The sequence below is a fragment of the Glarea lozoyensis genome (assembly GCF_000409485.1).
Source record: "Glarea lozoyensis ATCC 20868 chromosome Unknown GLAREA12, whole genome shotgun sequence".
In the NCBI taxonomy this organism is placed as follows: Eukaryota; Fungi; Ascomycota; class Leotiomycetes; order Helotiales; family Helotiaceae; genus Glarea; species Glarea lozoyensis.
The window spans coordinates 188,589-211,092 of record NW_007360986.1 but is presented as its reverse complement, the minus strand read 5'-3'; the positions used below and the strand labels follow the sequence as shown (position 1 = coordinate 211,092).

The 22,504-nt window shown below is 46.1% G+C and overlaps 10 protein-coding genes across 10 annotated transcripts; 6 read left to right on the top strand and 4 right to left on the bottom strand.

Annotated features, from left to right (window-relative positions):
• Positions 1-763: 763 nt before the first annotated feature.
• GLAREA_10542 (uncharacterized protein) lies at positions 764-3,140 on the top strand (the record flags this gene model as incomplete). The annotated part of the gene is made up of 4 exons (XM_008079643.1): positions 764-1,225; positions 1,277-1,451; positions 1,501-1,755; positions 1,804-3,140. The coding sequence occupies 4 exons, from the start codon at positions 764-766 to the stop codon at positions 3,138-3,140; spliced, it is 2,229 nt and encodes a 742-aa protein (XP_008077834.1).
• A 409-nt stretch (positions 3,141-3,549) lies between these two features.
• On the bottom strand, positions 3,550-5,275 carry GLAREA_10541 (P-loop containing nucleoside triphosphate hydrolase; the record flags this gene model as incomplete). Its single annotated transcript, XM_008079642.1, has 8 exons — positions 3,550-4,033; positions 4,092-4,323; positions 4,373-4,414; positions 4,464-4,577; positions 4,629-4,671; positions 4,742-4,886; positions 4,941-5,068; positions 5,120-5,275. 8 exons carry the CDS (start codon positions 5,273-5,275, stop codon positions 3,550-3,552), a joined length of 1,344 nt encoding a protein of 447 aa, XP_008077833.1.
• Positions 5,276-5,936: 661 nt separating this feature from the next.
• GLAREA_10540 (uncharacterized protein) lies at positions 5,937-7,142 on the top strand (the record flags this gene model as incomplete). The annotated part of the gene is made up of 4 exons (XM_008079641.1): positions 5,937-5,939; positions 6,001-6,080; positions 6,298-6,493; positions 6,684-7,142. 4 exons carry the CDS (start codon positions 5,937-5,939, stop codon positions 7,140-7,142), a joined length of 738 nt encoding a protein of 245 aa, XP_008077832.1.
• A 693-nt stretch (positions 7,143-7,835) lies between these two features.
• Positions 7,836-9,977, top strand: GLAREA_10539 (FAD/NAD(P)-binding protein; the record flags this gene model as incomplete). Its single annotated transcript, XM_008079640.1, has 2 exons — positions 7,836-9,903; positions 9,961-9,977. 2 exons carry the CDS (start codon positions 7,836-7,838, stop codon positions 9,975-9,977), a joined length of 2,085 nt encoding a protein of 694 aa, XP_008077831.1.
• A 1,115-nt stretch (positions 9,978-11,092) lies between these two features.
• On the top strand, positions 11,093-11,968 carry GLAREA_10538 (uncharacterized protein; the record flags this gene model as incomplete). The annotated part of the gene is made up of 1 exon (XM_008079639.1): positions 11,093-11,968. One exon carries the CDS (start codon positions 11,093-11,095, stop codon positions 11,966-11,968), a length of 876 nt encoding a protein of 291 aa, XP_008077830.1.
• Positions 11,969-12,667: 699 nt separating this feature from the next.
• On the bottom strand, positions 12,668-14,509 carry GLAREA_10537 (Oxidoreductase molybdopterin-binding protein; the record flags this gene model as incomplete). Its single annotated transcript, XM_008079638.1, has 4 exons — positions 12,668-13,474; positions 13,524-13,922; positions 13,972-14,409; positions 14,465-14,509. The coding sequence occupies 4 exons, from the start codon at positions 14,507-14,509 to the stop codon at positions 12,668-12,670; spliced, it is 1,689 nt and encodes a 562-aa protein (XP_008077829.1).
• A 1,574-nt stretch (positions 14,510-16,083) lies between these two features.
• GLAREA_10536 (NagB/RpiA/CoA transferase-like protein) lies at positions 16,084-17,422 on the bottom strand (the record flags this gene model as incomplete). Its single annotated transcript, XM_008079637.1, has 4 exons — positions 16,084-16,173; positions 16,222-17,122; positions 17,184-17,358; positions 17,404-17,422. 4 exons carry the CDS (start codon positions 17,420-17,422, stop codon positions 16,084-16,086), a joined length of 1,185 nt encoding a protein of 394 aa, XP_008077828.1.
• Positions 17,423-17,722: 300 nt separating this feature from the next.
• GLAREA_10535 (PH) lies at positions 17,723-18,505 on the top strand (the record flags this gene model as incomplete). Its single annotated transcript, XM_008079636.1, has 1 exon — positions 17,723-18,505. The coding sequence occupies one exon, from the start codon at positions 17,723-17,725 to the stop codon at positions 18,503-18,505; it is 783 nt and encodes a 260-aa protein (XP_008077827.1).
• Positions 18,506-18,703: 198 nt separating this feature from the next.
• GLAREA_10534 (uncharacterized protein) lies at positions 18,704-19,786 on the bottom strand (the record flags this gene model as incomplete). The annotated part of the gene is made up of 1 exon (XM_008079635.1): positions 18,704-19,786. One exon carries the CDS (start codon positions 19,784-19,786, stop codon positions 18,704-18,706), a length of 1,083 nt encoding a protein of 360 aa, XP_008077826.1.
• Positions 19,787-20,967: 1,181 nt separating this feature from the next.
• GLAREA_10533 (uncharacterized protein) lies at positions 20,968-21,732 on the top strand (the record flags this gene model as incomplete). The annotated part of the gene is made up of 1 exon (XM_008079634.1): positions 20,968-21,732. One exon carries the CDS (start codon positions 20,968-20,970, stop codon positions 21,730-21,732), a length of 765 nt encoding a protein of 254 aa, XP_008077825.1.
• Positions 21,733-22,504: the final 772 nt, after the last annotated feature.

Genomic DNA, 22,504 nt, shown 5'->3' with positions numbered 1-22,504 from the left:
GACTACGGCACACATCCATTTGAGAGCTTGGTTAAATAGTTGTCTAAGAAGTTCGACCTCAACAAGAAGGAAGATGGCTTGTACGAAAAAGAGGTTCAACAAGAGATCGTTTGAATACTAATCATGATGGTATAGCGAGTTTCTTCTCATCGGTTTGGATCACGTACAAAATCCCAGGCAGCTTTGGACAAATAATCGTCGGTCCTGATGTCAAGGAGATTCGAATGTTGCAACCCCAAGACACCTCACCAACGACACATAACCAAAACTTTCCACGGTATTGATAGAAAGAACAAATAAACGTGCGATACCTATTTGCCCTCAAAGCAAAAATCTTCAACATGGGAACCTGGTTTGTTGGTGAAATTTAAATCGGAGTTGCTTGGCCTTCGAACTGGAGGGAAATCGCTCGCACAATAGTTAATCCGGGCCAACTCTATCGAGCCAAGAGTATTGACATCTCACCTGGAGCTTCGCAAAAGCAAAAGAATGGCTTTTTAAGCCATAAGAGATTTCCCATCTCTGGAATCCCCTTATAATAAAACATCCAGACTTTTGCAGAGTTTGGTTGATCGACGACCTTTGTGTACACGACCTCGAGCCATCGTCGGACCCAAGTCCGTCCACCCAAGCGCATTACATTGTGGTATTCGTGTCTTCTATGCTGGCAAGCAAGCCAAGAACAAGGGCATTTGGCGACATATATGGAAACACCTCTTTGATCTGGAGCTAGCCGGGCGGCATAAGGTCGAGCTGGAATGCGATGGCGCCGCGACTATTCGTAGGCGACGAGGAGCTTGGGAAACGCGACGATGAATACAAACCCGGGAAGAAGACATCAATAGGGCTGGGAGGGTTATGGCAGCAGAAGCGCGTCCAACATGGACCGCCGCGGAGGAGTATCAAAAGATTGGGGATGTTATTGCTGGGAATATTCGCGATATATTTATTTATTCACAACATACCTACGGATCTCAAACCACCACGATCCAGACCAAGCTATACGCAGAATGATCCTAAGAAAAAGGGTCCCTCTCCGCCATCTGCGAAATCAGATGCGCACAAGAAACCTTCAGTCGCAGGATATTCGGGGACGTCGAAGCCGACCAAGCAACAAGAGGAAGTGGCACACGACTTTAACGGACCCATCAAGTTTTATGATTTGGCAGTTTCTCTTCATGCTGTCGCTGGTACACGAGGGGGCGACTTGATCAATCGGAATGTGGTGAGTAAATCCAAGTCCTACATTGGCCTTCACTTTTCTGACTGGGGATAGCTCTTTGCAGCAGCAAGTCTGAAATCTGCAGCCACTCTCCTTCCGATTGCATGCGAGATGGCTATGCAAGATCGAAACTATGTTCATTTTGCACTCATCGGTCGAGACATTATTGATATGGAAGTATTGAAATCTGTAAATTCGATTGGAAAGGAGTGCAAAATTATGTACCATGGTATGTAACTGCCAGAACCATATTGCAGCTGGACATTAACAAGAGACAGATGCTCGAGCAGACTTCTCACAACAAAGCTCAGACTACCGCATGGAAGTAGTTACTTCGGCTGGTTATAACCATATTAACAATTTTGTACATCCGCAAGCAACCATAATCGATGGTTCAGGGGATGAAGAGCCGTTCATGTTCAAGGGTCTGAAACTAAGGGCTCTTGCGTTAGGGAAGACTTTAATAGAATTGCCCAAAGATTCAGAGCAGAATCTGATGTGGTTGACACGACTTGATAGCACGTCGTTGAGTGGTATGATCATCTCTCCCATCCATTTTAACCCCGCTAACTGATCACCAGCATGGAATAAGGCCTCAATGGACATTGTTATTCACGCACAGCCAGCAGCATCTGGCTCTCTCATGAGACTGTTGGAATCATTGACCAAGGCAGACTACTTCAGCTCACCTCATCCTCGGTTAACGATTGAGCTTCCTCACAACATTGATCTCCCGACAAAACGATATCTAGAATCATTTCGATGGCCGCCGGGTGTGAAAGATGGATCACCAAGTCTACTTACTCTGCACCATAGGATACCTCAATACGGGCTTACTGCTGAGGAGAATTCTATCCGATTTCTGGAATCTTTCTGGCCAGCAGAATCTGCCTGGAATCATGTAGTTGTGCTGGCGCCCCATGTAGAACTCTCTCCTCTTTTCTTCCATTACCTGAAGTACGCGATGCTGGAGTATAAGTACTCCTCGACGAAATCAGGACTCATTCTAAGCGATAATCTGCTGGGAATAAGCTTAGATCTTCCATCAACCTACCTCAACGATTCTACATCATTCTCACCTCCGACGTCCAATACCTCAGACCCCACGCCATTCTTATGGCAAGCACCAAACAGCAACGCCGCCCTCTATTTCGGCGACAAGTGGGCAGAGCTCCATGCTTTCGTAGCCCAGTCAATCGCCGCGTCCCACAAATCACCAATCCCACCGACATTGAACGAAAAACTCATCAGCAAAACATATCCCTCCTGGCTAGAACACGTCTTACGACTCTCCCGCGCACGAGGATACCTGACTCTTTACCCAGGCGTCGGCAGCACAGATTCCCTAGCAACCCTCCACAACGAACTCTACCACGCCCCCGAAGAATACGCCACAGACATCCTCACAGATGAACATTCGCCCAACGGCGAGCTCACAGCGGATCCGGAACAGCATAAATCGCTTTTTCACAAGGAAGCACCATTGATCACGAAGCCACTTTGGACGATCCTTCCATTCCGCGGTGATCTGCCGGCGTTTTCCAGTATGCCCCTAATTGCGTGGGATGGAAATGTTGTGGATATGGCTGGTATGGATGAGAGTGCTGGGCGGTATAGGAGGGAGTTTAGGAGGGAGGTTGGGGGATGTGACGGTAATGCTGAGGAACCTTTGAAGGATGGGGAGGGGGTGAGGGATTTGTTTTGCGTCGGTGGTGAGGAGAAGAAGGGAAAGGTGAAGGAGGAGGGTAGTAAGGCGGATGACACTAAGGTGGGGGCTAGTAAAGCCGTAAAGGAGAGTAAGGAGAGTAAGGAGAGTAAAGATACCAAGACGACGGAAGATACCACAAATACCAAGGAGAAGAAAGATACCACTAATGCGCCTACCAGCGAGAAGAAGAAGCCGGGAAAGGGAATATAATTTAATGTCCGATCATTCTCTTCGTCTGTAGATATTCCCGATTAGATATATTTTCACATTTATGGATATGTTAATGCCGTATCATTATTCATACTACTCCTTGGGTCTTTGTGCGGGAGGAATGCGATGGATTTCTGAATTTCTATATTGAATTCAATAAATGAGGGCTGTCAGTGTAAGTGTGAGACGAGAAGGACGATATTTGATCAGAATGTTGGACTAAGTGTCGTAGTTCGTCTATTATTCTCGGTAAATAACTAGTTTTTAAACTCTAATTTAGAGGAATAGAAATTTTCGTTACTCTTAGTTATTAAGTAGATGGTATGTATAGATAATTTTACTACTGCGAGGTAGGGTAATTAACTCTAATATCTTGATATACGAGTCCTAAATCCTACACCGTTCCTGCCTAACATCCAAGATACCTCTTCTCAATCCAACGCTCCTCGAAATCCGCCACGATAGTACAAACCACGACTCGGACTCCAGGGAAAACTTTCGTTAACCTATTAAGGCCAATCCTCCCTGCAAAATATGTAACAAACACGATCTTCTCCTCCGGAACACCATGGTCGACCAGAATCTGCACGGCCATGAGAGCTGCCCCGCCGCTTGACATCTGAGGGTCGAGAATCAGCACGCCGTCGTGCTTACGAACATCTTCTGGGAGCTTGAGGTAGTGGAGTTCTGGTTCTCCGGTGCGAACGTTTGATTGGATGAGGAGTCGACCAGTCCTGCAATCTGGTAATACGCGCTTGAGACCAGTTTCGAAAGTAGAGCCGGCGCGGAGGATTACTACGGCGCTGGTTTCGCCTGTGGCTGTTAGGCCGTGATATCTGTTTCCGGTGGGCGTCTGAATGGTCTTTTCCTTGAAGTAAACGTTGTTCATGGCACTAGAAAAAAGTCAGCAGGTGCTTTTCGAGTGCATTGTCTTCATGAAGTGTGACGAACTGTTCTACCAGCAACGTGACTATTCTGTCGAAGTAGAAAATAAAGTCCTCAGTTGTCGTATCAATGTTTTGGATGATGGTATTCATGCCACGGACTTGAGGAGTCTGTTCGAGAAGTTCGACCTTGGCTGAGAGAGGATCATCTTCTGAGCTCTGTCCTAATTTCTTGAGCGCTGCCCGATGGCTTTTCGACTTCTCAACTAGCTTCCGCTCAATGTACTGTTTTATCATTACTTCGATACGATTAGTACGCGTCCGACTTTGAAGTATATAAGAACCTACCAATGGCTACACGGTTTTCTATGCCTCTTGGAACGATTATATCTTTGTGCGTTAGAATCTTGCTGGCATATTGACAGAGTATCAAGCTCACCAGCAACCTTCTTTTGAGGCTCAACATATCGTTCAAAATTTGGCTTCACAAAACCGAACCACTGTTTTATACAACCCTCAATATCTCGGCCACGCTCCGACACATCTCGTAGAACTGAACAATTTTGTCAATGAGGGCAATTTAGCAATTGGCTGGCGCTTGTACTTCTCCGAGACAAGCAAGTATCTGCATCTGCGTCGCAAAATATCTAGAAGAGGAAGTAGACAAGTTAGGTTTCAAGGCAAGAAACTTTCTAAATGACAGTAATTTTTACATACCTTCATATCCAGAAGCTCCAAAACTCTCTCATCATACAACGCAAATATGCCTTCTAGGATAAGAACATGTGGCGAGTAAATAGAAGTAGTTTCCTTTTCCCGGGCATGCTTTGAAAATGAGTAAATTGGGATTTCGGCACGTTTTCTGTCTTCACATCAGACTTCGCAATGCAGCATAGTTCCTGAACTTGTGGTTTACCCAGCTTTAAGATCCTGCAACCGATCAACCAGTACGTCGAAATCGATAGCATCAGGTGAATCGAAGTCGTACTCGTTTCTGAACGCTCTTCTTGAAGATTCTTCATCTAAAGTTTTGTAAAATGAGTCCTGTAGAAAGTCAAATTCTGCCATTTGAATTTGAGATGACCTTGAACTTACCATAGACAGAATGACGACCCATGGAAGATTCAATTGGGATACGATGGCATGTGACAACGTAGACTTTCCTGAGCCAGAACTGCCCGCAATACCAATGATGCAGACATCCGCCCAAGGCGGTTGGTAGGGACCTTGACTTCTGAAATCTACTGACATTTTGGGTAAATTGTACAATTAAGACTGAAACTGACAGATGTATTATTGGATAGCAGCAAGTGATGGCCACAAATTCACCTATATCGATGTGGTGATTGTCGACCCAGGCGGTAGGATTGAGAAGAGTGCAAGCGGAATGAAGCGCAAAGGATCAGAGCATAGATACCCAGGTACACGTTCTAGGCTGAAGAAAAAAGAGAGAGATGAATAACCCTGACCGAGACTTCATTCTAGATAGCCATGTAATGTAAAGATACAAACATACCACACGAGCAAATTATCGTGAATATATGAAGAAAGAGAAGGCATTCACGCCGTCGAGATAGGAAGGACCAAGACCCTCAAGCTTGGTCTGCGGCCGAGAGCTCAGGTCAGGGTCCAGGGAGCTCTGGTTTATCTCCGACGTTCAACCGATTCTCAGAGACATTATTCACGTGATCATTCGCTAACCTATCTCGTACTAGCTTTCGTGAAGCTCCGTTCTCTTCAGCATTTTCAACCTCAAACCAAACATTTTCTCCCTCCACACCACACAAATAAATTTATCAACCTTCTCTCCCGTCGCGGACTTTAATATTGGCGCTGGTGCAGGACATCCGCCTCTCTGCCTTGGGTGTCGGTCTCGAATGGATTGAGATATCTAACTGGACTCACCGCAAGAATGGTGAGTGCACTCGACGTCGTTTGCGTGAAGGCAGCGGCTGACTGACTGTTGTCCCACGCAGACGTCGTCGACTGCTTCAACTGCAACTCCTCTCCGTCACGCATTCGAGCGACGCGTAGAGGAGGTGAAACCCATGAAAAGGTCAGTCATCCTGCCAACCCTCCGATCCAACCCCCTCCCCCACATTCTGTGTGCGCTTTCCATGATGACTTTCATCAACTGGGAATCTCTCCTAAAAATTACGCATGCGGAGAAAACATTTAGTTGTCTATCTGATTGAGCGCACGTGGATTTCCGTTGTTCTGGTGCTGGGTACAAGCTTCTTGTCGGATTTAATGCTGACGTCGAATGTTTGCAGTGATATCAATGCTCTTATCTTAGACTATCTTACCACCGAAGGTTACCCTTCAGCTGCGGCCAAGTTCTCTAAAGAAGCCAACCTTCAACCACTCCAGGAAGAAGAGTCGGTCAGAGCGCGTCAACAGATCCAGCATTCCATTCATTTGGGTAGCATTCAGGATGCCATTGACGCCCTGAATGATCTTGAACCACAGGTTAGTAAATGAGAATTTTCCTTCCCGTCTCCCCATCGCGATGATTAATTTTGTTTCATGCACCACTCATATAGCCTTCGGGTCGGTGATGAGAAAAATAACCATACTTCAGTCCTCAGTATGAGCAATACTCAATCAAGATTTTAGAATGTTTTCGGTTTCTTGCGAACCTATGCTGACCATCTTCGAGGTTTTAGATAGTAACCCACCCTTACACTTCTCTCTCCTGAGATTGCAGCTCGTCGAACTTATCCGAGAATGCAACTCCAAACCCGGTGGAGACATCACTCCCGCCTTGACCTTTGCGACTCAGCAATTGGCACCCCGAGCGCCTACGAACCCTGAATTTCTAGAGGACCTAGAGAGAACAATGGCTCTTTTGGTGTTTCCACCAGACAACTTAGAACCGCAATTGGCTGCACTTTTACACCCTGATCTACGTAGGTCTGTGGCGGACAATGTCAACAAAGCCATTTTGAAGTGTCAAAACCAGAGACGGGATGCTGCCATCAGAAATCTGGTGCGTCTCCGTGCGTGGGCCGAGAATACTGCCAGAGATGCGAAGAAGAATTTGCCAGCTCGTCTTGACTTGGGACTTGATAACCGAGATGACCGGAATGAAAATGGGCATGAACCTATGGTTACATGAGATCTTGCTTCCTGTTGCTAACAGGACTTGATGAAAGTAGCCGACCTTTAGGTGTATCCTCAAGATTTTCCATGCAGTAAAACATTTGGGCGTTCGTTTTGCCGGTGTAGCATAGGTTGGCGTTCAGGTGCATTTGGGAGAAGATTTTCCCTCCCTGGGTTAGTCAGCAGTCTCCAGAACAATAATTTGCGTGTAACATTACTCGATGACCATTAGAAGCGCAATACCAAATGCCCATTCACATTTACCTGTCTACTATCTTCAATGCGCTATGTGACTAACACTTGAGTAATTGCATATACTCACGACCTCGAACGCGAGAAATAAAAAGAAATAAAAACTCGGTGTCTCCGGCATCCTCGCATTCGTGAAATCATTCTTTTCCCAATTTTTGCTCGGTGGGGTGAAGTCGATCGTCCCGTTCCTGAGAGCTCCAGCCTCCCGAGCTCCAACATTTTCTCCTACCTACGTCAGCACTGTACTGGCCCGCCTGGCTCTGATGGGCGGCAGCTCGATAACAAGCATCACATCACCAACCGCAACAAATCCTTCCACCCACAACCGCCGAACACCTATTTACACCTTCATTCGTTTGAAAATGTTATATCCCTAAAAGTATACAACCTATCATTCTTATCAGTCGGGCTAGAAAAGTTTGAGGAGGCAATTCGAGGTATGCCAGGGCAAAGGCCCATGTCGAACATCTCCCGCCTGGCGGCTCGAGGGCAGCTCTCTCTTACAGCTCGTCAACATGCCAACCTTCAATTGAGGCGGCCATACGCCTTGGATAGCTTCAATGGAAGCCGAACTACATTTCCAAACCAAAGATCACTTCATTCGAAAGTTCCATTATCTGCTTCCTCCGATCCTGTCCGCCCTGCACCATTGCGAAAGCTCTTATTTCCTGCGACCATTCGAAATGTCTCCGGCAAACCTCTCCCACAACACCGCAGTCGACTGGCCAATTTTGCATATCGAACGGCCGCGCTGGTAGGAAGCTCCGTGGCTGTGATTGGGGTGGGAGTAATCGCCTTCTTCTTGTTTGACGCATCAACGTATCGTGAAGATCTGAGCTATAAAGATATCCATGTGTCGGAGATTGCCTTGAGCCCACGAAAGGGAGGACCAAAGAACTTACCCATTGCGGAGGTACAAATCGACGACGATGACTCTGCCGACATGGAAAGGCAGAAGGACAAGCCGAAGTTGGTGGTCTTGGGAGGCGGCTGGGGAAGCGTTGCGCTGCTTAAAACTCTGAATCCAGAGGAGTACCACGTAACTGTGGTGTCACCAACAAATTATTTCCTTTTCACCCCTATGTTACCTTCTGCTACAGTGGGAACCTTGGAGTTCAGATCTCTGGTGGAGCCTATCCGCCGGATCGTTGCCGGAGTAAAAGGCCATTTTATAAGAGCTTCAGCTGAGCATGTTGAGTTTTCAGAGAAATTAGTCGAATTGTCACAGACAGATGCAGACGGAAATGAGGTGCGATTCTACCTTCCATACGACAAACTTGTTATCGGGGTTGGGTCAACTACGAATCCACATGGAGTCAAAGGCTTGGAGAATTGCCATTTCCTCAAAGATATCGATGATGCTCAGAAAATTCGAAATCGCATCTTAACCAACCTGGAATATGCTTGCTTACCGACAACTACCGATGACGAAAGAAGACGTCTTCTTTCCTTCGTCGTTAGTGGTGGTGGTCCAACTGGCGTGGAATTTGCTGCTGAACTTTTTGACCTGCTCAATGAGGACCTCACCAAACATTTTCCAAAGATTCTGAGAAACGAAATCTCCGTTCACTTGATTCAGAGTAGAGGTCACATTCTCAATACATACGATGAATCATTATCCAAATATGCCGAAGCACGTTTCGCCCGCGATCAAGTTGAGATTCTCACCAACTCAAGAGTCAAGGAAGTTACGCCGAAGAGCATCTTGTTCACTCAAAAAGGCGAGAACGGCGAGACGGTAACCAAGGAGCTTCCGATGGGATTTTGTCTCTGGTCAACCGGCGTGTCACAAACAGATTTCTGCCAACGAATCGCTGAGGCTTTGGGTCCAGCGCAAACGAATCGTCACGCCTTAGAAACCGATACCCATCTTCGTCTAAACGGCACACCTCTTGGTGATGTTTACGCTATAGGAGATTGTGCGACTGTTCAGAACAATATCGCAGACCACCTTGTAACATTCCTCCGTACTCTTGCATGGGAGAAGGGCAAGGACCCAGAAAAGGTTCAAATCACATTTTCAGAATGGCGCGAAATAGCTAGCAGAGTACGAAAGCGGTTCCCGCAAGCTACAGACCATCTAAGACGAGTCGATAAACTCTTCGCCGCATATGACAAAGATCAAAGTGGTACCCTCGATTTTGGCGAGCTTCGCGAGTTGCTCATGCAGATAGATTCTAAACTTACCTCGCTCCCTGCAACCGCGCAGCGCGCACACCAACAGGGACAATATCTCGGACACAAATTCAACAAGATGGCTCGTGCCCTTCCTGGACTGAAGGCAAATGACATTCGTGATGGTGATCTCGATGAGGCTGTTTACAAGGCCTTTGAATACCATCACCTTGGTAGCTTGGCGTATATTGGTAATGCAGCGGTCTTTGACCTTGGACAGGGATGGAGCACGAGTGGTGGTCTATGGGCGGTTTACGCTTGGAGAAGTGTGTATTTTGCGCAGAGTGTTAGTTTTAGGACTAGGATCTTGTTGGCGATGGATTGGGCTAAGAGGGCGCTTTTTGGTAGAGGTAGGTTTTTCATATTCCCCCCATCCCTTACATTTTTGCGTGACTAATGCTATGCAGATGTTATGAATTGGTGATCAAGGTTAGGTGACGGTATCTGGGACTACCGGAGCCAGACCGGTAGGAGCCTTGTAAGTTTCGAGAAGTTACTTGGTGGTTTAGCCATGGACTGTGGTAAATAGATAGCAAGGTAGTGATGCTTGGAAATGGATGAATCGAAGACCTAAGAATCTGCATCGTGTTTTGTTTTATGCTTTCTTGGTGACGGTGTATTCATGAGTCACTATCCATTATGTGAGTGAGTTTGAGCCATGCATCTTTTTTAACTCCACTCATTCAATGGAATATGCTACTCATGAGTCAAGTAGATCTAACCTTGTGAGTAAATGGAGGTTTATGAGCGAGGTACCTCTTTTGTCTTAACTCACCTCATCCATTGTAAGGCTCTAAAACAAATTGTGAGGAAATGGAGCTTAGTTAAATTGAAATGTTTTAAGCTCTAATCTAAATACACCTTTTAAAGTAATCACATCTCGTCCGATATATTGCTCTAATGAATTGTTTGTAAGTTTAAAAGAAAATAAAGATTAATCGAGTTAGATCTAGTTAAGTTTAAGTAAAGCTGTCTTTCTCATTCTAGGTTAATTTATTTTTATTAGATATATTATCTAACTAAATTGTTTTAAGGAAATAAAATAGCGTCTACTTATTATATACTAGATTTAATCTTTCTAGAAGAGAAAATGCAATTAAGAGTTTACTATAAATAGTAATAGTTTAGATAAGTATATATATATAATAATCTATCTATTACTAATAAGAACTTTAGAAGCGTTACTTAGGATAAAGGTACTACTATTATAGTTAGACGAAGGGGAAAAAATAAATTCTTTTAGATCTTATCTTCTTTCTTTTTAATCTATTCTTTATCTTTCCTAGATATTATCCTTAGCTAGAGATACTTACCTACATTTGAAGCTAGCCAACATTCGACGCTAGCAACTAATTACCTTTTTCCCTTCTACGCTCCTCACTCTTCTTAGCTGACATGTTTCGTTTCGACAACATCCGCAAGTCGATTTACTCTACAAATTTTCGACAATTCTGCTCGAGTGTATAATCCCTCTTATGAATTCCCAAATTCTCAAATTCTGCCTCCTTGAGATTTGTAGCTCGAGAGCCTGACGCGACTATGGCGAACCTCCCACTTGAAAAAGACACTTCGCCATTTTACCTCGATGAGCTGAATGACTGGAGGACGCGATTAGGATACAAGGACGATGTGTTGACAAGCGATGACGATTTAGGGGTAGACGACAATTCTTTAAGAGCCAGACAGCCTTCCAAACGGGCTGTGTACGAACGAGCAATGAAGATTCTACACGAAAGCCGTCTACCTTTTAACCAAGACATTTGCCTTCTCCGAAGAGAGCAAGATGGAATAATCCTTAGGCCTGTCGTAAGGAAACTTCGGAGTGTAGGTAGGGAGTTGCTCGTCAACGAAGAGAGAACGCAGAAAGAGAAGGCCGACAGAAAGAAGGAGGAGGAAGAAAGAGAACGAGAGAGGATTGCGACTGAAAAGTCGAAAAGACAGCAGATAGAAACACACTTATCGCGTAAACAAATAGATAAACTGGAACATCAAATACTTCAAGTGTCACGACAGCTTGCGGCCGCGAAGGAGAAGGCAAAGAGTCAAGAAGAGAAAGCAGAAGGTACGACGGCCTTAATGAATAGCGCAAAAGCTGTAGTCTACACAGAAACGGAGCCAGAAAAGCAAGACGACTATGGCCATTCGCTAGCGAGCAGCAGAACCCCTCGAAATGGAAAAGGAACCGTCGATGGTTCGAAACTGAGCAGCACCGAGAAAGGTAGATCGAGCACCGAAAAGGCGAAGCCAAAACAAGTCGTAAAATCTAGAGTGACAGTCATTGACTTGTCAGACGACAGCGATTCTGCGAATTTAAACAGCGCCTCTTTGCAAGCAGAGCATGCATTAGCAAACGCTAAGGCGAATCTTGAATTAGCGCAAGCTAAAGCCGAAGATGTTCGCAGAAAAGTTGGCTAGGTAAAGACGAAAGAGCGGCAGGAAGAAAACCGAAAGGTTGGACATATTATAGAATTACTGGCTTCCGCTTCGACCAGTATTCCGAACCCCTTTTCGCCAACATACTGGGTTCACATAAATAAGGAGAGGATGAATGCTACGGTATATATTAGCCATTTGCTCGATTCAAACACAAGGTCTTTGGCCAACGTCTGCAAGCCGCCTTCGCCGATTCTGACGAACCTATAACTTGGGGAGGTCTGTCGAAGGATGCCGAGACTAATTTGAAAAACCACGAAAGTTTGCATGTGCATATGCGAGCTTTTCTGCGAATAATTAGAGACGTAATTAAGAAGTTTGTCGTCGGGGGTTCTCAAACACTAAACAAATGAAAATTTGAAAGTAACGTGAGCTGAAATGAGTAAGGAATTTACTACTAACTTACGAACATCTGTCTCCGAGCAGTATATCGGATAAAATGAGATGAGTTGAGAACGGTGCTTGGACCGAAATACTAGATGAAGTATCTTTTTAGTTTCAAGGAAAGAGTAAATATAACAGAGGTTAGATGGAAGCTGTTTTATTTTCTCGTGACAATCATTAAATCAGTATGCTGAGAATCAGAGAAAGCATTAAACAACAAGAAAGATGAGACGCTTATAAAAAGAACAACCTTCAGCATCTGCACCATCTGCACAATTCACTAACCATCCTGGTGATCTAATCATCCACATCCCTTGGATCATGCGTCGCCCAGAAATTCTCATACTCCTCCATACTCTGCGTCGCAAACTCCGTCGGTCTCGTAAGCGGTTCAAACGGAACTCCCTTATCCTTAAACTCCTGCATCCGCATCTTCGTAAGCGGTTTACTCGTATTGACTGAATAAATCTTGACATGATGACAGCTGGACGTGACATGCAACCCCCAATTCCACGCGCTCCGCACAAACGTCGGCTGCGTGTTCAGCGAGTTGTCCCAGCAGCGACACACGAGTTCCGTCCAGCCCTCCGCGTCGACGGGGATCTCCACCTCCCAGGTCCGCCATGCGAATTTGTGTTTCTTGGACATGTTGTCGACGGGCACAGGATACCAGAGGAAGCCGCCGTCCGGAGAGACCTCGACGCGTTCGGGCCAGCGACCGCCGCCCGAGTAGGCCCAGCCTTTGACGGTTATCTTGCCGTCGTGGATGACGACGTCTTTTTGCCAGGGTGACATGATGGCGCTGCTGACGGGCATTTCCTGGATTTGGATGCCCTGGGTGAGGGTCTGGTTGTGCTTGCCGACTTGCCCGTTGAAGTAGAGGTATTCTTTGGATTGGACGGGGGCGCGAGAGGGCTTTTGGATGGCTTTGATGCGGTAGAGCCATTTTACTGAGCGTGCGCCAATGTAGCCGAAGACGACTACGCGGAGAGGGAAGCCGTGGATTTTGGGGAGGGGTTCGTCGTTCATTTCCCAAGCGAGTAAGACTTCGTTTAGCTTGACCTTTGACCATGGGACTGAGACGACGTAGTTTTGAACTTCGTTCTGGAAACTCGTCAGTATCACTTGAGTGGATGGAGACAAGGTAACTCACATGCTTGAAATACGTTTCCGCACCATAAAATTCCAGATGCTTCGCCCCATCTACAAGACCCCCACAGTGCTTGATCACTTTCTTCAGACTAACACCAGTCCATTTTGCAGTACCAATGGCACCCTCAGCCCAAGGCGCATTGATCATCTCATCACCCTCACCCGCGTACTCTGAAATCTGTTCAATTCGACGGGTACCACTGCATTGAATAGTAACCAGATTAGATTGGCGAGGGAACAGCTCTTCATTCTTCAAATCCGCCAGTGTCAAAGTCTGTGGATTCTTGACCAGACCATCGAGTTCTAGAGTATACTTTTCAGGATCAATATCTGGGATACCGCCGTGATTACGGACAAAGTGGAGCGGATTAGGTGTGATCGGTTCAGCAGTTGTTAGACGCTACCAATGTCAGTTGATTTCGTCCAGCATAAGATTTGAATATGCATACTTTTGGCGACTCTCCATTATAAGGGAATTGTAACAAATGCAACATATCCGGATGTTTCTCCTTCAACACCACCTTCCAACTCAACTCCGGAACATCCGTAAGCGTGCCTCCCACAGCCTTATGCCATAATTTCCACCTGATACCTTCAAGCACAGGATTGGTATCTGGAACAGGCGCCAATTGGAATTCTGGAGGTGGTGGGAACTTGAAGTTCGCGAGAATGGAGGCTGCTTGTGCTCTCTTCTCGGGATACTTCTCCCATTCGATGTAGCCTTTCCAGCCTTCTTTTTCTTCCGCAAACGCGACGTTTGGGTCGATGCCGTTTCTCTTGCCATCTGGAAATCTGCTTTCAATGGTAAGAAAGGTGTCGATGTCTTTATCGCCAATTCCGCCATCCCGAGGTGCGAAACCCTGTTCTAACTTCCACTCATCTGCTCGCTATGAATTTATTTTTAGAGACTAGTCGCAAGTCCAGATGTGGACATAGACTTACTGCTTTCTGTTGCTGTTGAACATCTCTATCCTCGCGGGCATCCATGTTTACGATAATATCTGTTATTCTTGGATATTGTACTGGGTCGCAGCCAAGTAGAAATGCAGAATAGACGGTCAATGTTCGAAAGCTAGGCTACGAAATTTAATTCAAGTGGAGAGCTATAGGCCGTGACGACATTTGTTATCTTGAGATAAACAAAAGGAGCTGTACAGCGAGGAGGGGTAACGAGGGGCAGCTCCTGTTTAATAAGCTATCACTGTGAGTTGCTTCATATGCATGAGTGATTGGGTTACATAACCCATGTTGACTGTACACAAGCGCGGTCTTTGATTTGCTTGATATACCTACTGATTCCAGATTAGCTTAGCTCTTTGCATGTTATCACTTTATCCTACCATTCATAACCATTGAAAACCGGGCAAAACGACGCTCCAAGAATCAAAAGTGTTTCGTCGACTTCGTACGTCTCGTACAACAGATCCAGGAACATGCGGCCCCTATCTCATATTCCACCACTCACCTTTCACCAAGCCATGCTCTTAGACCTGAATCTTGTCCTACGAACAAGCATCATGCCAACTTCAAAGCCGGCATATCGTTTGTGAAGCCTCGAAGCGTCACCATTATCTTCAATAATAAGCGAACATCCGGCGAACGTTCGGGTTTGACAGTGGTCAGACTGGGATCTTCGGGGTATTCTCCGGCATGGAACGTGCATGGAGAGATCAATACAAGTGACATCACGACTTCGGACTTCCCATCATTTATCTCTGTGTGACGTGAAATTATGTCTTCAAATATCCAAGAATGAAGATTCAGTGCCGGTTGAAAAATCTAAAGAATAACAACAAGCTGCGTGTGTAGAAAAACACCTGTTTACCCACTAATTGCTGTATCTATCGAACTACATAGTACGGAGCTAATCAACGTACAAGGACAAAATAAGAGCATTACTAACCTTGAACAAGCTTCAAAGATATTTGGCCCACTAAAGAGATCACACCACCGTGCTAAGATCAGGCCATCTAAGATGCGTGTGTACGACGACAGCAAATGAAAGAGTAGCCGTAACAATATTTAATCCCGAGGTCTATTAGACGATTAATAATAGTACCAATATCGTCACGTGTAGTGACATAGAGAAATGAATGCAGCCGATAGAAGCAATGGAATTCTGCTTGAAATATGTGAGCGCTGCTAAACCATCTGCATTTTAAAAGTCTCTATCTTCTTTGCTTCTGTGCTAAATCGCCCTTCCTCAATAAATAAGGCGCCGCTACATCGATTGAAAGCTCTCAATTTTAGTGCTTTGCTTCGAGACTCTGTCCACCTTCTGTGCACGCTCCTCAGATACATGGCCAAAAATCGCCTATAAATCTTGATAGATTCTATAGCTATAGTGCTTTGCTCTTTGGCCAACTTGTGTCGTGCCAATGACACGATGTATCAAGAACCTCCAAATGTCGCGGCTCGTATATGATTCTCGGCTACGTGCGACTATGCATTGTACAATGGGCGAGGTGCTATACAGGTGTCCCAACCCAAAGCGTTTGTAGGCTCGGGGATTGGTATGATGAGTGCTGCGGCGCTTCCTACTACAGTCGGACATACGGGATTTACCACCATACGTTGATCAATTCCTCACTGACTGCACTTGGGGTGAGAACTCCCCCTTCGGTTATCAAAGCCGTGACCAAACCAGGTGGCTATCATTCCTGTTAGCATGTCGTAAACTATCATGCTGGAAAACATACCGTATAATCGACAGCCTCGATAGGAGTTTCAGGTACATCAGGGGCTCCAAAATATTCCGGCCTCTCCACCACTCTGGGAGTCTTGACACCATACTCGTCGGCTTCTCCCTCATCCTCTGTTGTGAATTTGATAACCTCTTGATCGAAACCAAGGTCAAATTGATCCAATGGATATAATCGAACAAATTTGTGGCTCTCTGCTGCGACGTAAAATGGCTTGTCCGCCGCTTTCGCCAAAAGTCCAATCTGATATGTACCGAGCCTCGAAATTATGCCACCATTTTCCACTACTCCCTCAGCACCCACCATGACCAGATCGACCTTCCCCATTGCGTACCCTACAGCTCCCTCCGGTATCGTAGCAACTGGAACACCCTTTGCTCGTAACGCTGATACTACGGCTTTGCTTTCCGAATTGCGCGCATCATTCATGACATAGATGACATTGAATCGAACATTTCCTCCACTGGCGCTCGCGTCTGCGGCCTTGCTCAACAAGGCGCCGACAACTCTTGATCCACCGTGAGTGAGAACCACGCTGCCATCTCTCACAAAGTGACGTCCATAATTCGCGATCCGTTCCCTTCCTGCCTTGGCCCGACTGACAAACAATCGACCATTGCTAAGTAGATGTTGTCTTACGGCGTCGAAATTTCCCGTACTTCTTGGATTTAATGAGGATATCATGTATCGCTGAAACAAGTCTGTACCGGCGGACAGAGATATCGAATTTGGGATCCGCGATTTGAGGTAGTCGGATTGTGTTTTCACCAGGTCAAGAGTTTCGAATACGGTAACGGCGCGGGATTGAACGAGGAGCTCGATGAGGGCTTCAATTGCGGCCACAGGCATTGTGAGTTCGGGATCTTCTGCGAGGAGTCTGTGATATGTTTTGACAATACTAGGAAACGTGAGTCATTACTCCATATTATGAGGAATGCAAGAATGCGAGAGAACCATACTCAAATGCTTCTGATTTCCCTCCAGCTCCAGATTGAGGTACATTTCCTACCGTTGCCATTCTGTTCAAGCCAGGTGGATGGCCTGTGAGGGGCGGCGGGGTGGTACTGCCTTCGTAGAAAGAAGGTGAAGCTGCGGAGTAATTTGGTGAGCTAATGGTACTTGTTTTGCGTGTGGCTGGATTTGAAGCTATTCGGGTGAGCTAAAGGGAACTACACTTACTAGAAGCGGTGTCGTCCATGTTTATGCGTATGGTAACATTTCCTAGAGAAATGGTTGTTTTCATGACCATCTGAGATGGTTAAATGTCTGTGGCTAAGCCGAGTCGAGTCACCTATAAAATCGAATTATGCCTGTACGAGAGGTCACATTGCTCATGCAGGGCAATGACTGGATTTGCGCTGTTGCAAAGGTCACATGATTGAGCCAATCACGCTAAGATAAGATAAGAAGCTGATTCGGGGTCCATCGCCCTCGATCCCAAAATAACCACCATGGCGGGGAATTTCACGTCCAAAAACATTTCCAAGCAAGTTTAGTCATGGAGACAATTGACCCTTCGACCGGTCGGCCACTACCATCCGATGCCATTCAGAGAATTCTCTTCATCGCTCCCTCAGTCCATGTTTACAATATCCCTCCCCTCATGAGCACGAAAGGATACGTCGCAGCCTCCTGGACCGCTGACAACAATAAAAGACAGATATTTACTGCCCGTCTTCGCATTCTCGAGACAGCGATACCTTCTCCTACGAATCCTTCAGAGGAGCAAGTAAAGGCAGACATTCTGCTCGAAGACCCTGCGACTGGACAACTCTTCGCTGCTGCTCCTTATACCATACCCGATGTTGTCGAGCAGGTCTTGGATTCGTCAAGATTCTTCGCTGTGAGAGTCCAGGGAGAAGGAGGAAGAAAGGCCGTTTTAGGCATTGGGTACGAGGAACGAAGTGAAGCTTTCGACTTCAGCGTTGCGCTCCAGGAAGTGAGGAAGACGCTAGGCATTGAGGATGATGGCAAATCGGGTGGGAAGAAGCCTGTCAAACAGAAGGAGCCGGAAGTCAAGAAAGACTTCAGCTTGAAAGAAGGGGAAACCATAACAGTCAATCTTGGGGGTAAAGGTCGACGACATAATCCCATTCCACAGTCGCCGAATGTTGGTGGATCCGGATTCTCGCTACCTCCTCCACCTGGAGGTTCATTATTACCACCACCACCAAGTGCGCAAGAAGTCAAGGCACAAAAGCGATTAAGCCAGAATATAGATCCACCAAAACCAGTAGATGATTTTGGATTCGATGATGGCGAGTTTGGAGAGTTCCAGTAGAGCCGGGATCATCACCTCGAGCCAAACACTGCCTCATCAGCGCTCAACCGCACAACGCGTAACTCATCTCCAACCACGCCGATTCTTTGGGCATGATTAATATTCAACAGAGCACAATGGCTACCTGCTTTCTCTAAGATACATAAACTTCTAATCAGGCTTTTGAGACCACGCCCGAAATCTGGCTTCACAATCGCTTCACTCCTCCATCATATCCCTTCTCTCGCTTTCCAGAGGCGCCCATATCTGCGAGACTCCCGGTAGTGTTGGCAGACTATGTCTTCTCTGCTCTTGTATTTGCTCTCCACCGAATCCGTCATCGAAGAGCCGCTCTTCGATGGAAATTGAGGATGATCTTTGTGACAGGTCGGGTCTCTTGTTTATGACATGTTCGGATCCTCCAACTGTACCATGAACTATCAATTCTTTCTCTTCCTTTGTCAACGCGCTGGAAGTTTCGTCAATGGAATTGTTATGACCATCATCCTTTTGTGGAGGCGGCTCGTCACTCGGCCCTGCTCCATCGTTGTAGCTGTCATTCTCAACAACTTCAGTAATAACTGGGAATGGATACCCCCCTTCAGGATGGAAATGCGGTGTCCTAGGATCAAGATGCAACGATTGCATATTGTTAACAGCAGTATCGTGCATGCACTGGAAATTAAAGCTCTCCATCTCCATCTGTATTCTCCGGTTTTCCGCCAGGCGAATCTGCTCCATCAACTGCCCCAACCTAGCCATAATCGCCTGTTCCTGTTGATTTGTCTCATTAAGCCGATGTCGTATCCAACCCAGTTGTTTCCTCATCTTCCGTCGCATCTGCGGGACTTGATTATCCACCACACCACATTCGAGCAGTGGGACGCGGTTAAGTAATTCTCTTGCCCTCTCATTCTCAATCCGAAGAGTGTTGAGAAGATATGTTCTCTCTGTTCTCAAATCTTCTATGTATCGGGGGTTGTAGTCTTCAAAGATATTTTGACGGAACATCGGTTGTGTCGGAGGACTGATAAGACTTCCATAGCTGTTCGGAGACTGGAAACCATAATTTGGCATCGGACTCGACGGTACGAATGCCCCCGCGAAATATCCTCTATCGACAGGAGGCGAAGTGGGAGTCATCAAACCCCAGCCCCCGACCGAGTATATCTGCGTACCATCACACGCATAGCTGTACCTCCTTGGATCTCCTGTTGATGAATACATCTCAGTTTCCAATAGGAAGCATATTGATTGGTGTTTCTCGACTTCGTGCACATGTATGTGTCCTGATTCCAACATCTCGGGTACTTCCACGCCAAACATGGACTTAAAAGACGACTTGCGCAGTGTATGGTTCTTCGAGATACCGCCTCAATCAGACCATGTTTGTTCAGTGGCTCTATTTCTTTGTCTCAGCTCGCGGTATCAACCAGACCAATGATAGATGAAACTGCGGTCAGAATTTTGATCAAGACAAAGGAAAGCTCTGCTTATGATGATGGGGCTGTAAGGAATGCTCCTACATGTTCTTTGTAGCATACGCCATTTCGGAAGGGATCTCCGATTTAAATCGCAAAGTCAACAATATCAGACATGAAGTTTGTGGTAATCACATGATAGAATAATGAGGGGTTTTGGTAACCTTCTAGGAAGGCCATCTCAGATTGGACGCCAGTTGTCGTGCGTTGCTACGATTATTTGTCTCTTGGGATTTCATTCATCTAAGCGAAAAATGTCGACAAAGGAACTCGGTGACCTGGCCCATACGTGGCTTGCAGCCTAGGAACTTGTTCCCGCAAGAATCTAATCGCCTGCTCCGAGGGATATGATGATCGTCTCTATCATCTCTGGGCCAAATAGAACTGAGCCGCTAACCATCCTCGCTCAGAGTCGTGTTGTTGTGCTTCGTAGTTGACGACCTCTCTTCAATCCCTTTTCTAATTCTACGCTGAGAAAGACTTTTGAACAAAGAAATCAATTACCACGGCTCAGGGATACAATTGGAAGACGTTTCTTGTTGAATACTGGTCTACATGATCAAAACATCGACTCCATGACATGAACACCTGCTGGTCAACTCATTCACGCCGCCTGTCACTATGTCGTTCAATGGTGCGGCTACAGAATGCGGAGTAAGCATGTATACTAAAACTCTTTTGCCCAACGAGCAGGGTGATATGACGCTCCATTTGAGAATCTGTAGTCTTGCGTACTATTGAAGCCCCACAAGATTGAATTACTCTATCTTTCGTGGCGGGTAGACTTCGTTTCAATCAAAACATTAGCCGAATCCAAAGTGTTCATTACAACAACAGCCGCCACGTTAGGACCCGGCAGTTACAAAGCTTGAATATATCAAAAGCTTGTCACTCCTTTCCAGAGATCATGTCTTCCTTAAGATATTGCAATCAGAACACTGGAAATTTTAACATTCAAGGACGAGACATATCATAATCTTTTAAACCACCTCAATTCCCAAAATGATCCAACTCAAAACCACCCTCCTAGCACTCCTCAGCATCTCTCAAACCACCGCCGAGTGCACTCGCGACTCCCTCCTTCTCGCAGCCCAAACCTACATCTCCACCCAAACAACCGGCACGCTTTCTACGCTGGCCCTCTCCCAAAACTTCACGTACCGCGAAAACAACAAAATCATCGACCTCAAAAAAGGAATCCTAGTTTCGCCCCTCAAAATCACTTTTAACCGCTCCACAGCCGACACTACAGCGTGTGCTAGCTACACAAACCTCATTGTGTTAACCCCAAAACCTTATGTCATATCCACTCAAATCAGACATGACAGTGGGACAGGGATTAGCATGATCGATTCCATCGTCGCAACGACTAAAGATTTATTTTTCAACGCCACACTCACACAATCTTACCTCCGCGCCGAAAACTGGGGCGTCCAAACCGCACCCGTAAACCGCGATCTCTTAAAGCGCGTAGGCGACGCATATCTGGATATGTGGACGGATGCCAAAGCCGCGGATTCCATACCGTGGGGTACTGATTGTGAGAGGGTTGAGGGGAGTAAATTGACGAGACCGTGCGGTGGACAGCTACCGCATGGTGGAAGTACGAAACCGAATGGGATGAGGCGGTATGTGATTGATGAATTGGTGGGGAGCGTGGATGTGCTTTGTGCGTTTGATTCGTTGGGGAATATGCCTGATTCGCATGAGATTAGGGTGGAGGGGGGGAAGGTCAAGTATGTGCATACTGTTACGGTGCTTGCGTAGAGGGGAGTGGAAATTAGGGTTATCACTGCCATGGGCTGGTAGTAGAGTGCTTAAATTCGAAGCTGGCTTTTTCAGATTGATTTGTTACTTTGTATTTCTGGTCTCATGATGGTCATTCCGTTGGTTGTGCTAGAAATTGTCAATAGAGTAGGTGATAACTCGTTCTTTATTTTTTAACTGTTGAATGATTGGTGGTTTATTGAATTACACGAGGACGTTTTACAATTATGTGGGACTCGGTTATGACTGGGGCAGGACGCCAAAATACCACGCTCCCATCCACGAATGGTGACCGAGTATTAGTTTCTATTCGCAAAAGCAATATTCTGAAAGCCCTAACCGAAGTAAAGGGTCTTATAGGCCGACGCGTAAGCGTCCCGCGCTTACTAGCAGAGTGTTACCTTCATGTAAGCATAAATTTGCCGAACCATCACGAATTACTCGCTTCTCGTAGCGATCAAAGCTTATAGTACGTAAAAGACTACTCGGTGTGGTCGCTAGTCCGTTCTCTCTACCATTTACATGGACGTTCATCCCTGTCCAGGTACCAGACTACAACGCTGTGTCTTATTAGACTGTCAAGAAAAGTCTTGGAAGATACCCGTGGCGTTCCTGTTCAATTCCAAAAATAAGGGCGACTCGCTAGGAAAGTAGTCTCTTCAGTCTTAAATTGAGATGCGACCAATAATGAAACGGTTAGGAGTGGAGGCAACAGAAAATTGGTAATAGCAGGTATGTTTTCTTGAAAATATAGATTATACGGTCGTGCTGA